At 43.3% G+C, this 15619-nt stretch overlaps 2 protein-coding genes across 3 annotated transcripts in view; one reads left to right on the top strand and one right to left on the bottom strand.

The window, feature by feature from the left end:
* LOC100879481 (uncharacterized) overlaps window positions 1–6546 on the top strand; it is a 73735-nt gene extending 67189 nt beyond the window's left edge. The window contains exons 6-8 of the mRNA XM_003702223.3: window positions 89–355; window positions 431–3389; window positions 3729–6546. Coding sequence (XP_003702271.2) covers window positions 89–355; window positions 431–3389; window positions 3729–4034 — 3532 coding nt within the window. The 3' untranslated portion in view covers window positions 4035–6546. The remainder of the gene's footprint in view (window positions 1–88; window positions 356–430; window positions 3390–3728) is intronic.
* A 731-nt stretch (window positions 6547–7277) lies between these two features.
* Window positions 7278–15619, bottom strand: part of LOC100880933 (uncharacterized) — an 89944-nt gene continuing 81602 nt past the window's right edge. For both annotated transcript variants that reach the window (XM_076537984.1, XM_076537983.1), the window contains exons 6-7: window positions 11122–11178; window positions 7278–8506 (exon numbers count right to left, since the gene is read on the bottom strand). In XM_076537984.1, coding sequence (XP_076394099.1) covers window positions 8424–8506; window positions 11122–11178 — 140 coding nt within the window. In that variant the 3' untranslated portion in view covers window positions 7278–8423. The remainder of the gene's footprint in view (window positions 8507–11121; window positions 11179–15619) is intronic.

Here is a 15619-nt window from a genome sequence, read left to right as displayed (position 1 = left end):
GGACGATCGATTTTGGGCACCGAACAGTCACGTATTATCTTTAACAAGATTCGATCGTGCAACTGAAATGTGGTCTTTCCTGCTCTAGACAAGTGCTGGCTCACGTACGAACAATTCCGGAACTGATTCTGCTCGGCAGCGGCTCGCAGAATGTTAAGAGGTTGCCGATCTTTTCGTTCATGGTGCGTCATCCGCGAGGCACGTTTCTACACCACAACTTCGTGTGCGCGGTGTTGAACGACGTCTTTGGGATACAAGCCCGAGGCGGGTGCGCGTGCGCGGGTCGTTACGCTCATGACCTGATGGGAATCGACCAGGAACTCGCCAAGGAGTACCAGAAAGCTCTTCTGGAGGGGTACGCAAATCGATTGCAAATTCAATGATTCGAACTCCAAGGTCGAAATGTTTTAACATCTTTGTTTTCTTGCAGCGAGCGGAGCAACGAGAATGGAGAGACGAACGCGGAAGGATTAAGGCCAGGATTCGCTAAGCTCTCGTTTCCGTATTTCATGTCCGAAGCGGAAGTAGCCTTCGTTTTGGAGGCATTGAAGATGGTCGCAACCGAAGGCTGGAAGCTTCTGCCCCAGTACGTGCTGAACCCGGACACCGGCGAATGGAGGCATCACACGAACAGCGTGTTCAAGGAAAGAAAATGGCTGAGTTCTATCAGATACACCGACGGGAAGATGAACGCGTCGGAAAGAAGGGTGTCCGGGTCCGGCGTTCTTCCGCAGAACTACGGCGACTGTTTGCAAACGGCGAGGAACATCTTCAACCGTGCGAGAAAAATGGCGCAAAGGTATCCTCTGCAGATAGATCGCAGCTACAACTCCGTGCCCGAACGGCTGGAGTACCTGCGATGGTTCATGCTGCCCAGCGAGGCGCAGGACCTTCTGCTGGGCAACTCGCAGAACGTGAAGCAAGATGTGCCTTTCAATCCGATGCTCTCGTGGAACAAGCACGGCCATCACACGCCGACAACCACGCACGACAGTCTGGTGAACTCGTTGGCGCTGGCGAACAGCATCCGTCGACTGAACAGCGACATTCCGCGGACGGGAAATCCGCCGATCTCGTCAAACTCGCCCAGACACCGCAGTCTTCCCGTGCTGAGCAGCGTCAGAAGGACGTTGCTGAACGCGGCCGAGTTTCAGTCGTCCTCCTCGAGTCCCGGAAGCGGCAACGAGGAGGAACAGCCGAGCAACACCGAACGTAACAACGATTCGACGGGTCAGAGGTCACCAGCCACTTGTCCGAGCTCGCCGATGCCAGTTAGATTCGCCGTTGGCGAGGCGGTCACGCCTTCGGCTCTTGGAACGATGTCTCCCGCGGGCAACAGGCCACTCAAAGAGCAGAGAGATCTCATAGACGCTGCCAATTCCGGCCGTGCCAGGTGCAACTCTCTGGGGAGCACTACTGGCGGGGTTAACGGCTCGGGAAATCGAAACGTGGCATCATCCTCCTCCTCGCCTATACCGCCTCTTCCGCTAAGCCCTCAGACATTGACCAGCTTAGGGTTGGGAAATAATGGAAACTCTCCGAAGCATAGACGACATCACTGCAGCTGCAGCAGTCAGACGGAGCTGAACTCTTTGGAGCTGGACAACGGTAGCCCCAGTCACTCGATCTTGTCTCTGAATTGCCACAACGCAGCTTCGCCACCGTCGTCCTTCTGCTCGGTAAGCGACTACACGGAGAAGTTCATTGGAGGTGGTAGGTCGTCACCCATTTCCGGGAACGGTGGGCAGAGGTCGGAGGACGATCTGAGCGCTTACGTGAAGGAGGTGACCAAGGAGCTGGCGACGGAGATCAAGTCCGAGATCCGCGAGGTGATCTCCAAGGTCGATGACGCTTTATCGGAGACGAACACGTCCGAGAACACGCCGCAACATCACTCGCGCAACCACAGCTCCATCAGTCAGCTGTCCGTCGAGGAGAAACAGCTCAGACACGACTCGTTCACGGCCAGCGACATTGCTGAGTACTTGATGGAGTTCTCTAAAGAGATGGCCAGCGAGGTCAAATCTGAGATCAGATGCATGGTGAACGCGGTCGACGGGCTGCACAGACATTCTCCGGATGCCTCGGCTTCTGACGTGTCCTCGAACGGTTGCGGCTCCCCCGACAGGGGAAGGATTCTCCAGTCGTCGACCTCTCCCAGATTGTCCAGCGCCAGACGAAGCGGCCCGATCGAGATCTCGGGCAAGGTCGGCGAGCTGACACAGCAGGAAAGCAAGATGTCGAGCGAGTGTTCTTCAGATGAGACGGTGATCTACGTGATGAAACCACCGGAGAACGAGCAGATGGTTCGCAACCAGTCGAAAACGGACGACGAAGAGGTGGTGCCGGATCTGGACGACGATTTGAACGACGACGACACCCACGAACGCGGAGGTTTAGAGATCGGCGACGCGAGGAAGGTCCTCCCCAAGATCTATTCCGCGGTGAACTCCGTCAGCTCCCAAGACAGCGGCATCAATCTGAGCTTCCACGAAAGCGACAAGTCTTTGGACTCCGTGGACTTGAAGAGGAGCAGCAGCGCCGAGTCGAATTCTACGAACAGCTACGGTCGCAAGCCAAGGGCCGCGTCGATGAGTTCCCTGTCCAACAAGTCCAGCTGCAAGCAACAGGTCCGCCAGAACGACGACTTCTCCGAAGACGAGGAATGCTCTGGCGACCTGAAGGAGGAAGAAGATGGAGAGCAGGCTGCGTTCGAATCCAAAGAAGGAAAGACTGAAGGAACCCGACCGCAATGGCATTGCCCCCCGAAGAGCATCTGGAAACCAGCTGTAGAGGCTATGCAGGAGTTCGACATGATCCGAGACAACGACAGAGTGTTGGTTTGTCTGTCGGCCAATGGCAAAGGATCACTGTCCTTGCTGCACACGCTGCACCAGTACAGATTTTACGTGAGGTCCAAAGGCGTGGACTTCGAAATTGGCGCTGCTACTGTCGACACGAACAGGTTCGATCCGCTCAAGCTGATGAGCTACCTGAAGGCTCTGGACGTTCCTTACTTCTACGAGGAGCAAAACGTCGAAGCGAAGTGCAACAGCGGCGAGAATCAACCGGAAGAGTCTCTAGACGCGAGCGGAGCGTGCAGCTTCTGCGATCGAAACACCAGGGCGCAATTGTACTCTATCGCTAAGAGACACAATTACAACGTACTGGCTGTGGGCCAACATCTGGACGATCTCACCGAGGGCTTCCTCGTCTCCGTGTTCCACGGTGGCAAGCTGAAAACCATGAAGGCCCACTACTACATACGCCGACAAGATCTCAGGGTCATACGACCGCTCGTGTACGTTCGGGAAAAAGCGTTGAGGCAATTTACGGAGACTAAGAAGCTGCTGGCTTCGCGGGAAACCGGGTCAAGTGACCTTCCCGAGGTAAACGTTATTTATATCTTTGATTGTCACACGTAGCTCTTCTGCCCGCGTATCTCTTTAATTAGATGCTCTCGGATTGATTAATTCCGACATGTTTCGGGGGCACTTGTCTTTTGTATCTCTGCATCTTTTATAAAGCGAAGTCGTTAAAAAATTCAGAAATACGAAAGGTCACTTTGAAAATTTTATTCAGTGCAATTTATATCTTGAGTCATATGTACAGAAACATAAAAGTCTTTGAGGCGGTAAGTCTCAGTTCGCAATCGATCATTTTCCCGCGCTTTTGTCGAGGTCCACTTGATCCGCTCCAATTAACCGTGCGTGTGAATTGTGTTACAGAAACCGCGACAAAGCAAGGAGTTGATTCTTCAACAAGAGCGCACGTACCCGCACTTCTACTCGTCCTTGAGAACAGCCCTGCGCCCCCTGATCGACGCCTACGGACCACAAAATTTGGACGTCGTTTCCAGCGCAGGAAGCAACGCGGACTCCAGCAGCGTGAACGCGAACGTCAGTGGAAACGCTGCGTCCGCATCGAACAACCACCAGAAGCGACAGCGAAGAGTGAAGAGTAATTCCACGGTTCAGAGCAAGCCGAAAGAGCACGAGGACAACGACGAGACCGACGAGGAGCCGGTCCTCTGAGGGAGACCCGTCGCGAGATGGGATTTCAATCGTGCTTCGATCTCATCCTCGCATCACCGTCGAAAACTATCATTGTCCGCGTTCTCCGGAGTGAGAAGAAGGCGTCTGCGATTCGCGACCGCCGTCGCCAACGCGAACGTTCAGGATCCTGACGGAGATTGCTAGGAGGTCGATGATACACCATCGACCTTGGGGATGTGGGATTTTGCGATGACGTCGACCAGCCCGGTCGAATCGCAAGTGAATCGCAATGCAACGATTTTGTTTGAACTACTATTCTGTCGATAGTAGTCGACCGTCATAGACGGTCCGGGCTTGACGTGCAAGAAGCGTACACTCGACGTGTACGAGATCCTTTCACGGACTTTTCGAGATCTTAGCGAGGCTTCTTCGCGAACGTTTACGATTTTTCCTAGGAACTTTTTGGTGTTGATTAGTGAACGGTTCGTAAGAGATACGTTGAGGAGACAACCCGTCGTATCCTATAATGCTTCACGAGCTACTTAAGAAACGTTTGTGCGCGGTTAAATGTTACTTACCTAAGGACACTTAGCGTTTATATAACCACCAATACGATGAGACTTCGGTTGTACTTTTCGAGTTCAGAGCAGTGGCCTCGGCCATCTTTTGGATTGAGGCTCAATTTGTAAGCAGCAGTTGGTGAACGAGTTAAACGTTATTTAAAGGACTTAGCGTTACGTAGCCAACACAGACTTCGGTCATACTTTTCGAGCTCGGGTCTTACCATTTTTTGGCAAGATATTCGTAACAGAACGTTTGAGACTAGAAAGCAGACAGTGAATAGGTGAAGAAAAGTGAACGCGCGATTCGACAACCGAATTGGACTCTGAAACAAATGGAACGATTGATCGATTGGGGAACGACAAGTGATTCGAGAAGCGCCAAAAGAACCTCTGCTCAACGGACCGCAGCGCGGCCGCGCGCGCACGAGGGACATCTAATTTTTTATATAATCGCGAGTTTAATAAATTTCGAGGTCGCGTCTCGCCCCGTTGACGATCAGGGTTAGTCGCTTAAGATACCAAATTTTTGTAAATCGTACCCGCAACGATCTCACCGGCGGTTCGGGCAAGATCTCCTTTTTCGAGCATTTTTCCGACGATCGAACGTGAATTCGATGTCTTTGGAGGGCTAAGGGTACGCGTGACTTTCGTTCTCGTTCCGAATCGTTGGGGCGTTCATTTTTTTTGCGGTCAAGAAAAAATGTCGTCCCTGACGATTCGCGAACACGTCTCGAGTGATCAGAAACAGAAGGGCGCTTCGATGAAACGGGCAAGCGCAGGTGACCAATCGTCATCCATCGAGCCGTATTTTTTCCGCGAGCGTTCCATTTGCACGAATTATAATTACAGGATCGAGAATACAAAGATTTCGATATGATTCTCAGCTGCATGTATGTACTTCGATAGCACGCACAGAAAAAAAAGTAAAACGAACGCGGCCGTCGAACGCGCGGTCGCGTCTACTCGTAAATACGTGTACATAAAGTAACGCTTCTCTGACGAGTAAACCGAAGGAACACGGTGTGTATCGTTAAACGAAAGCTTTTTCCTCTTAACTGGTAATAATACAACGCATCTTATACATATATATCATTGTGTGTCGTCTTGCTCGAGATCATTGGCGGATCATATTTTTCGACTATTGTATAGCCTCTTTATCGTCGATGAACGTCGAGCGGACGAGTCGAGCGGATTTCACACGGTATTCTTTCGAGAAATTGTATTCATGGCGTTTCGGAACATGGCGTCCGCTCGTCGTCGAATCGCGAACAGACTGGGATTACGCGCGCGATTATATTCCAGGCCGCGAGAGTTCGGCCACCAGTTAATGGTCAAAGCTGGATGACTTAAAGAAAATTGAAAAAAAAAAAATATACGAAATGTAAGACACCCGGTCGTTCGCCATCGAACGTTCGCGTCCGTGTGACAGTCGATAAATTTCTTCGGCTCGATACTTAAATGTCTTACGTTTTCAATTTGTTCTTTCTTTTCGGTTTTTCTTCTTCTTTCTTTTTTTATGTTGGACAAGTTGTACGCTCGCTATCGTTAGAATTATAAAAGGACGACAAGGTGGCGTTTACTTTGGGCAATTTTTGATCGGTTGGATCAAGATGAATGTCGAGTAGAGGATTTTTGATCAATGATTGCCTAACGAGAACGCAGCTTTGAGTTCCGTACGTATGCCGCATGTAAAACACACATACACAGACAGAGTCAAACACACTCGCAGCGTAGATCATTCTGTACGCGTTTCTCGTGTTGTGCTGAATTTTTCTAAAAGACCCGTTCGTCGCCGGACGTTTCAGCTACAACAATAACATCACTAGGAACATCAGGAAACATTACGCGAAACAGAGAATGGAAGTCTTGATCTATGTGGATTTTCGCGGATAGATATTACCATATTTTCCGAGAGTTACGAGAGGACGTTGTTACTGTAAAGATATGTAAGTTTATTTATCGCTAATAAAACTGAACGTTTAAGAAAACCGAGGTGTTTCATTCTTTCATTCCTTTTTCAAGAAATTGGAGGGAAATGCAGATGGATTCGTTTATTGTTGCAATGTTTATTTATTGGTACATTTGTTATAATAGACATATTTAAAGTTTCTTTATTGCCTTTATATGGACCTTTGCTGGCGGTGCTTCCCGCCATTTTATAAATGGAGGTCTAGGGACATCTTCAAGTTGGGTTGTCGTAAACTTTCGTGGCTACTGGCGCTTCCCGCCATTTTATAGATGAACGGACATCTTCAAGTTAGCATGCGTTGAATTTCCACGTGTTAGATCTTCACTCGTTATTTTATCATGAATTCAATTTTCTACGCGATGGATTACAAGGTTTTCAATTACCATAAGTTAGATTCGCCATGCATACTTCTATGCGTTTATAGAAGAAGTTATAGGTTTCCATACATTAGAGTCATCACGTGTTAGATCTTTACATGTTGAAACTACTATGCGTTAAATTTCTGCGTGTTACATAAACATCTATTAATTGTACTACAAGTTAAGTTTGTCACATTTTCATTCAGACCTGTTCTTTGATGACAATATAACGACAGTCTACTGTATAAAAAATAATATGCAGAAAGGAAAAATTATTCATCGAAACGCAGGGTCAATTAGAGTGTAGGTGCTGAATCGATTAGGAGGAGGAAGCTAATTCCATATCGAGTAACACAGGAAGGAACAGTAGGAGAAAAACATTAACAACCAGTGAAACCTTTATCGTTTATTAGATTTATTAGACCCTTTAAAATATTTGAAACAGCGTGCGGCTCTTGTTATTTACGGCGTAACAGTGAAATATCGTTTACAAGGTACACAGTACGAAGCTCAAGGAGAGCGAAGCGATCAAGATCGATTTTAAAATAGTCGTTCAACCTTCCCCGCGGTCTCGAGGCTCCGTTATCTCAGTGAACCCCGAAGAAAAATCTCAAAGAAGGACATTCGAGAGATTTCAAATAGTGCCAAAGCGCGAGTAAGAATCGTGTCAACGCTTATTTTGTCTCCGTTCTCCAAACCCGTGGAGAAGCTGGTCTTCGATCGATCACTCGCCGATCGATCGGTGACGTCGCAGTGCAATCGATCGAGTGTTGCTGCGGTGCTTGTTTTCTTACGTTACAGTGATTTTAGGTGTGAAATACAACGTGACTTATCGATAGGTTAGATTTCGAGAAAGAGAGTAAAATCGAAAAAATCCACATATCTTAGAAGAAATCGATTCCGGTTGATTCGGCAAGCGAAGCTCAGAAGCGTTCTTATAAACCCTTCTTTCGTTATTCAAAATCTCATCGTTTCCAATTGGAAAGAAAAAAAGCTCGCTCGCCGATCTCTTCCCGGAAATCCGCCGAACACGTAGATACACAGTTAACGAAGGAAGTTTAAAGAACAGCTTGTTGAGATTTTATGTCACTTTTCACCCTTCTTCTTGTCAACACAGACTTTTACGTTCAATTTCGATCTCTATCGATGAAAGATTTGGAACCGAAGTGACATAAAATCGCATCAAGCATCGTATCTACGGATCTTAGACGGTAGGTGCGATTAGGGCTTTTCGAAATCCTCTGACATTGACCGAAAGTAACGAGCGTCACGGGAGTCGAGATATATCGCTCAGAGTTCCGTCGGTGCAGAGGGTGGCACACCCTCTTGGCACAAAGCGTAACCATCTTGCGCGTCTGCGCGAATTTCAAAGTGTTACTCGACGAACGAAAATTTATAAATCTGGACGTTTCCAAGGTTAGTCGCGACGCGCGAGTGAATGTCAGAGGGTTAAAGACGCGATGAACTTTGTAATTCGCGCGATTCGATTCATCTTTAATTCGTTCTATCTAACACAGACACGAGAATAGGTAAAATCCTAGTAGCCCGGCGACATCACGTCCTCCTCGTCGTCCTCTTCGTCGTCCTCTATCCCTGGTTCTCCGAGCGCGTGAACGAATTCTGTGACATATGATTTTGAAGATCATTAATCTATTGTCTACCATATTTCATACATATTTATTTGAAAATATCAGATTGAGAAATATTGAACATCAACTTTTGATAAGACCATACGTAGCTGAATATTAAATCTCTTAAATATTTCCTTTGAGAGTTCATTCTATTAAGTTCATTAAAATGGAACAGTAAGACAGTCAGGTAAAAAAATAATAAATTGAACAAGTAGGAAAGTAATAGTGTGTTAATGCAGTGCAATAGTGAAACTGATCTATGATAATCAAAATGGCTGTACACTTAACCTCAGATATTCACATGTGGACATTTAACATGTTCTTCAATGCATCACTCAAAGATCACACATGTGTATACCATCATTATGTTTGTATATAAAATTCTAAGCGAATGTGTAAATGTATAGAGAATGTATGTGTGTATATTCCTTAGAAAAATCATTTTAAGTGAATTTGATCGGCGATAATCAAAATAGCGCTGCACTTAACCTCAAATACTCGTATGTGGACATTTAACATATTCTTCAATGCATCACTCAAAGATCACACATGTGTATACCATCATTATGTTTGTATATAAAATTCTAAGCGAATGTGTAAATGTATAGAGAATGTATGTATGTATATTCCTTAGGAAAATCATTTTAAGTAAATTTGATCGGCGATAATCAAAATGGCGCTGCACTTAATCTCAAATACTCGTATGTGGACATTTAACATGTTCTTCAATGCATCACTCAAAGATCACACATGTGTATACCATCATTATGTTTGTATATAAAATTCTAAGAGAATGTGTAAATGTATAGAGAATGTATGTATGTATATTCCTTAGGAAAATCATTTTAAGTGAATTTGATCGGCGATAATCAAAATGGCGCTGCACTTAACCTCAAATACTCGTATGTGGACATTTAACATATTCTTCAATGCATCACTCAAAGATCACACATGTGTATATCATCATTATGTTTGCATATAAAATTCTAAGAGAATGTATAAATGTATAGAGAATGTACAGTATATTCCTTAGGGAAATCATTTTAAATAAATTTGATCGGCGATAATCAAAATGGCGCTGCACTTAACCTCAAATACTCGTATGTGGACATTTACATATTCCTCAATGCATCACTCAAAGATGACACATGTGTATACCATCATTGTGTTCGTACATTAAATTCTAAGAGAATGTATAAATGTATAAAGAACGTATAAATATATAGAGAATGCATGTATGTATATTCCTCAGGAAAATCATCTTGAATAAATTCGATCGACAGCAACAGTAAAATGCAAGTACCTCGTTAAAATATCAGTGCAATTGTAATTGTATCCACACCGTTTCCGCCAGTTCCGTAATTATCATATTTGATTTTGAATTAAATGTACGCTGATGAACGAGACAGCGAGCGCGTTAATCAATTCAAAACGTTTGCAAACAGGAAAATTTAATATGAATATTGTTGCGACATCGCGAAAAGGTTCCAGTAGGATTAAGTAAAATGATGAATGAAGTCTTTCCTGACATCTGTCAGGGTAGGCTTTTAGTAGAATTAAATTCTCCAGTATATACCAGACCGCCGTGCAATATTGTTGCTCCCACACATTATTTGTGAAATTTAATCAAAAAAATTTATGGTCGAATGTTTTTGTTCTCTTGAATGAGAGGCAACGGAAGTTTTCGCGTAAAGCTCTGTGGAAGAATTTCAGCTTATCGGTGACACTGCAAGTCCCCCATATCGTGGAATCCAAACGAAAAGCACAGAAGAAAAATCGAAGGAACCTTTTTGTCTTCATTCTCGCCCTTTACGAGTACGGTTTCGTTCCTGACGACTTCTTTCGTGTTCGTGGAATGTCACCCTCGTCTTTTCTGTCGGAATACGTCCCCACCCTGTATTTTTTCACAAATTCTTCGACGTCGATCAATCGACGGCTCGAGAATCCAGTGACGGAATTTACTTAGAGTATTTCTTGTGAGGTTATTTTACATTTTTCAAATTTTATAATTATAGAGTTTTAAATTAATTATTGACTGCCTATGGAGTCAAACGTCCACAGAGTCTGGTTGAATTTTTGAGAAAACTTTATGAAAATTCACGAAACAATTCAACGTATGTATAAAACAAATGAAAGCAACAGCTACGACACATTTAATATAACAAGTTTTAATATTTTTCTTTGAGTGATAATTATTAGGGCAACCACCTACGTTCACTGATCATTACACACATGTGTGAGTGGGGATTAAAGTGTTAAGAAGCTACCAAATTTCTGAAATTCCAAAATTCTTGAAGACCCAAATTTTTCAACTCCCCAAATTTCCAAGTTCTTAAAATTCCAAATCACCCAAACATGTCAAGTTAAACCCTGAAGTGTCAAATTTCCAAATTCCAAAGCCCAGAAATTCTTGAAGGCCCAAATTTTTCAACCCCCTAAATTTCCAAGTTCCTAAAATTCCAAACCCCCCAAACTTGTCAAGTTAAATCCTGAAGTCTCAAATTTCCAAAATACCGAAATTCCTTAAGACCAAAATTTCAGTCCCCAAATTCCCAAATCTGCAAATATCAAAAAAGATTGCACTAAAAATCACAAAGAACTTACCATAGAAATCGATTCGGCCATCCCCGTCCACATCCACCTCCTTGATCATGTCCTCGACTGAAAGCACAAAATCAGCTTACATCTCATTCTACACAAATTTACAAGCCATCACAAACAAATCCCCTAACAAGCATTCCAAAAACGATTGTCCCCATTTTCCTCCGATTCCTTCTTTCCGTAACAATCGCGACTGTTCCAGACAGATTACAGGGTTGCTGGACAAACCCCCGGAACGTCGAAATTAATATCGAGGCTATTAACGTGCCACGTTGACCATGGCCACTCACTGACACGACAAATATTGCATTTGGTCTGATTAAAATCATCCACCGATGATCGTATGCTAATTGACGGAACGGGCACGCAGCAATTTAATTTTTCGTTCGGCGGATGTTGATCTCGTGTTTCCGTGAAATCTGTTCTGAAGCGTTCTCGCGCGATTAATATTCCGCGACGAGTTTTCCCCGGGCGAAAAACGCGGTGATAATTGGCCCCGTTATCATTGACACTTGTCACGCGAAATCGCTCTTCATTCAGAAGCGTTTCTGTTTAATCTGATTTTCTGCAAATTTGTCGAATAAAGAGAGACTCATGGCGTTTATACATCTTTTGGTGGAGATTTGATTCATTACAAATGGTGAAGGTTCTTGGGCTCGAGGGTTGAAAATTTGGGGTTGGAAAATTGGGAGGAGAATTTGGAGTTTGGAGGATTTGGAGATTTGGAGGATTTAGAGATTTAGGGATGTAGGGACTTGGAGACGTGGAAATTTGGGGATGTAGGGATTTGGGGAGGTAGAGATCTGGGAACGGTGGAATTATGGAGCATAGGAATATGGGAAAGTGGAGATTTGGAATCGTGGAATTTTGGGGATGTAGAGATTTGAGGGTGTAGGGATTCGGGGATGTGGGAATTCGGGGATGTGGGAACTCGGGGATGTGGGAACTCGGGGATGTGGGAATTCGGGGATGTGGGAATTCGGAAATGTGGAAATTTGGGAGTGTGGGAATTTGTGGATGTGAGAATTTGGGAATGTGGGAATTCGGGGATGTGGGAACTCGGGGATGTGGGAATTCGGGGATGTGGGAATTCGGAAATGTGGAAATTTGGGGGTGTGGGAATTTGGGGATGTGAGAATTTGGGGGGTGTGGAAATTTGGGAATGTGGGAATTTGGGGATGTAGGAATTTGGGGATGTAGGGATTCGGGGTTGTGGGAATTCGGGGATGTGAGAATTTGGGGGTGTGAAAATTTGGAAATGTGGGAATTTGGGGATGTAGGGATTTGGGGAAGATGGAATTCGGAGATGTGAGGATTTGGGAAAGGTGGAATTCGGAGATGTGGGGATTTGGGGAAGGTGGAATTTGGAGATGTGGGGACTTGGAAAAGGTGGAATTCGGAGATGTGGGAATTGGAGGATGCAACGAAGCACCCTAAAGGAAGAAATAAAGTTCCCTAAACTTACACAATTTCAAAACCTAAAAAGTAGCAAACTTGAAAATCTTACTTCAAACTAATAAGAATTATATACAACAACCCAATATGAAAACCCAAAAATGTACAAACATCAAATATCAAAAAAATATTTGAAAGTTCAGTCACGAACTTAAATTAAGTTTTCCGCCTACTCCATTTCCACTGCAGGTCATGGATTCTCCAAAGACAATCCAAAGATTTGTTCTAAATCAATTAGTCGCATTTTCCTCGCAGAGGTTCATTGCAATTAATCTCTAATTCGATAAGACTGCGAAGATAAACTAGAGATCCACGAAACAGAAACTCTGAATCGTTCGAAAGTTTGTCGACAGGTATTCAATGGTTGTCGATGGTCCATTATTTCCGCGACAAATCGATTGCGCATTACGCATTCGTCGCGTTTGTTAAGGCTGAATCGAGCGACGGAAACTTTCATGGATCCACAGTGAAATCGTTACCCGACTCGAAGTCCCTCGAGTTATTTTCACGCGGCTGATTTTCATAACTTGCAGTGTTCGATCCGCGCAAGATTTCCCCCTGGAAAAAGTTGGAAGGACTAGGTACGTTAAAAGACACGTGTCGAAAAGTGACCCAGTGTTCCGGAGATTACAGGGTCTAAGAAAACACGGATGGTTATTAAGTCCGATAGAAATAAGAAACTCCCCCATTGTTATCCCGTGGGATTAACTAGCGTGGGCTTCTAATTTTATTTGACATCTTTCTCGTGCCAAACTCTTGTTGAAACATAACAGGAATGGATAAACAGAAGACTCTGGACTTATCCGACACACGACATAACTGCTTGCAATTTATAGGCAACGTCACGTTCACTCGATTCGAATAATTTACTCCGGCAAGTTTTAACCCTATCGCCAAATTTTCGGTGGATCTTACATTTATTATTAGTTTAGAACTTTGGGGATACATTCTGCGGGGGAAATGGATGTGCAAATTGGTCTGTGCACTTAGAGCACCTGACCTTTTTTACTGATGGTTTTGGTGAAAATGATAATGGATCAACTGATATCTAGGATGTTAGACAAAATTTATTTTCAAGAGACATTTTTTGAGACAGAATTTTGTACATTGGAAATGCTAAATATTTATGTATATGATAAATATTTGTTTTGTACAGTTTATAAATTTATGTAATTCGTGTTAGTATATTAAGGCACATGTGGTATATTATGTCACATGTGGAGACTTAGAAATTTTCAAGTCAAAGTGCAATTAAGAAAATATATTATCAGTCTGTTATACTTATCTGAAAGAAGAGGTTAAAGTATATTTTCAGCTTGTAATATTTTTATAAAATAGAGGGGGTAAAATATATTTTCATCTTGTAATACTTTTATAAAATAAAGAGGTTAAAATATTTTTTAAAGTACATTTTCAGCTTATTACAATTATCTACAAGAAAGAAAGAGGTTAAAATATGTTTTCATCTCGTAGTACTTTTAAAAAGGAATGGTTAAAATATATTTTAAAGAACATCTTCAGTTTGTAGCACTCATCTAAAAAAAAAGGGGTTAAAGTAAATTTTCAGCAAATAATTAAAAAAAGAAATGTTAAAACACATATTAAAGTAAATTTTCAGGTAGTAACGCTAATCTAAAAGAATCCGATTAAAACAAAATGGCCATCGTATTCAAAACTCAGCCCATTCAGAAATATCGAAAAACCTAACCTAACAAAGGACCGACCCGTGACGAAAATGAAGTTCGGAAGTTCGGAAACACTTTCCAATCAGAAAACCTGGAAATGCATTAAATTAAATTCTTATCTAAGGCAAACCAGACTCGAAAGTTTTAAATCTCATTCTGTATCTTCCGATCCCAATTTCCACGGGAAAACTATTTTAGAGGAAGATTTTATTCATCGAGCAATTAAAATTCATTATTCGTTCATTTACAGTATCGTTAACGCTGTTTTTCCTGCAAGATGAACGCGAAAACGAAATTAACCTGCTCGAGTATCATAACGAAATCTGGCGAAAACAAAACGTTCACGTGAAAATTTCATGGTGAAGCATGCAGGGAAAATTTCGAGGCTAATAGGTTGCGAGACTCGTAAGAGAAGACGAGAGGGTAAATTGTGCGGTCTCTCTATTGAACCTAGAATAGTGTCTATAGCGAGCAACGTAATAATCCGTTTGGGACATGGGATGAGCTTATTAATTGACCGGAATCAATTTGTGCTATACACGCATTTCTCTCCAAGGATTAATAATTGCCGCAGGGGGAACCGATTACCGAATGCTTAATAATGCCTTATGAGGACGTTGACAATTCTATTATTTAGAGTCTTGTGTAAATATTGTAGGAAGAGGTTCTGAAAAGCGATTTTATGCGATTGGCTGATGGTCTCTGCCATTCTTGTTAAAAAGCAATAGCAAGGAAATATTGTTGATTTGATGTAATTGTTGGGGCTAAATTAGAAATTCCTAAATTTATAAATTCGCCAAATTGAAAATTCCTAAATCCCACATTCCTAAATTTCCAAATTTCCCAAATTAAAAATAACTAAATCCTACATTCCCAAATTCCACATCCCCAAATTCCAAATTTCCAAATTCTACGTCCCCAAATTTCCAACTTCCCCAAATCCCAATATTCCCTAATTCCAAATTTCCCAAATCCCACATTTCCAAATTCTACGTCCCCAAATTTCCAACTTCCCCAAATCCCAATATTCCCTAATTCCAAATTCCCCAAATCCCACATTTCCAAATTCTACGTCCCCAAATTTCCAACTTCCCCAAATCCCAATATTCCCAAATTCCAAATTCCCCAAATCCCACATTTCCAAATTCTACATCCCCCAATTTCCAACTTCCCCAAATCCCAATATTCCCTAATTCCAAATTCCCCAAATCCCACATTTCCAAATTCTACGTCCCCAAATTTCCAACTTCCCCAAATCCCAATATTCCCTAATTCCAAATTCCCCAAATCCCACATTCCCAAATTCTACGTCCCCAAATTTCCAACTTCCCCAAATCCCAATATTCCCAAATTCCTACATC

Source organism: Megachile rotundata, chromosome 12 (assembly GCF_050947335.1).
Source record: "Megachile rotundata isolate GNS110a chromosome 12, iyMegRotu1, whole genome shotgun sequence".
Classification (NCBI taxonomy): Eukaryota; Metazoa; Arthropoda; class Insecta; order Hymenoptera; family Megachilidae; genus Megachile; species Megachile rotundata.
Note: the sequence above shows the minus strand (reverse complement) of the source record. Positions and strands in the feature narration are given on the sequence as shown.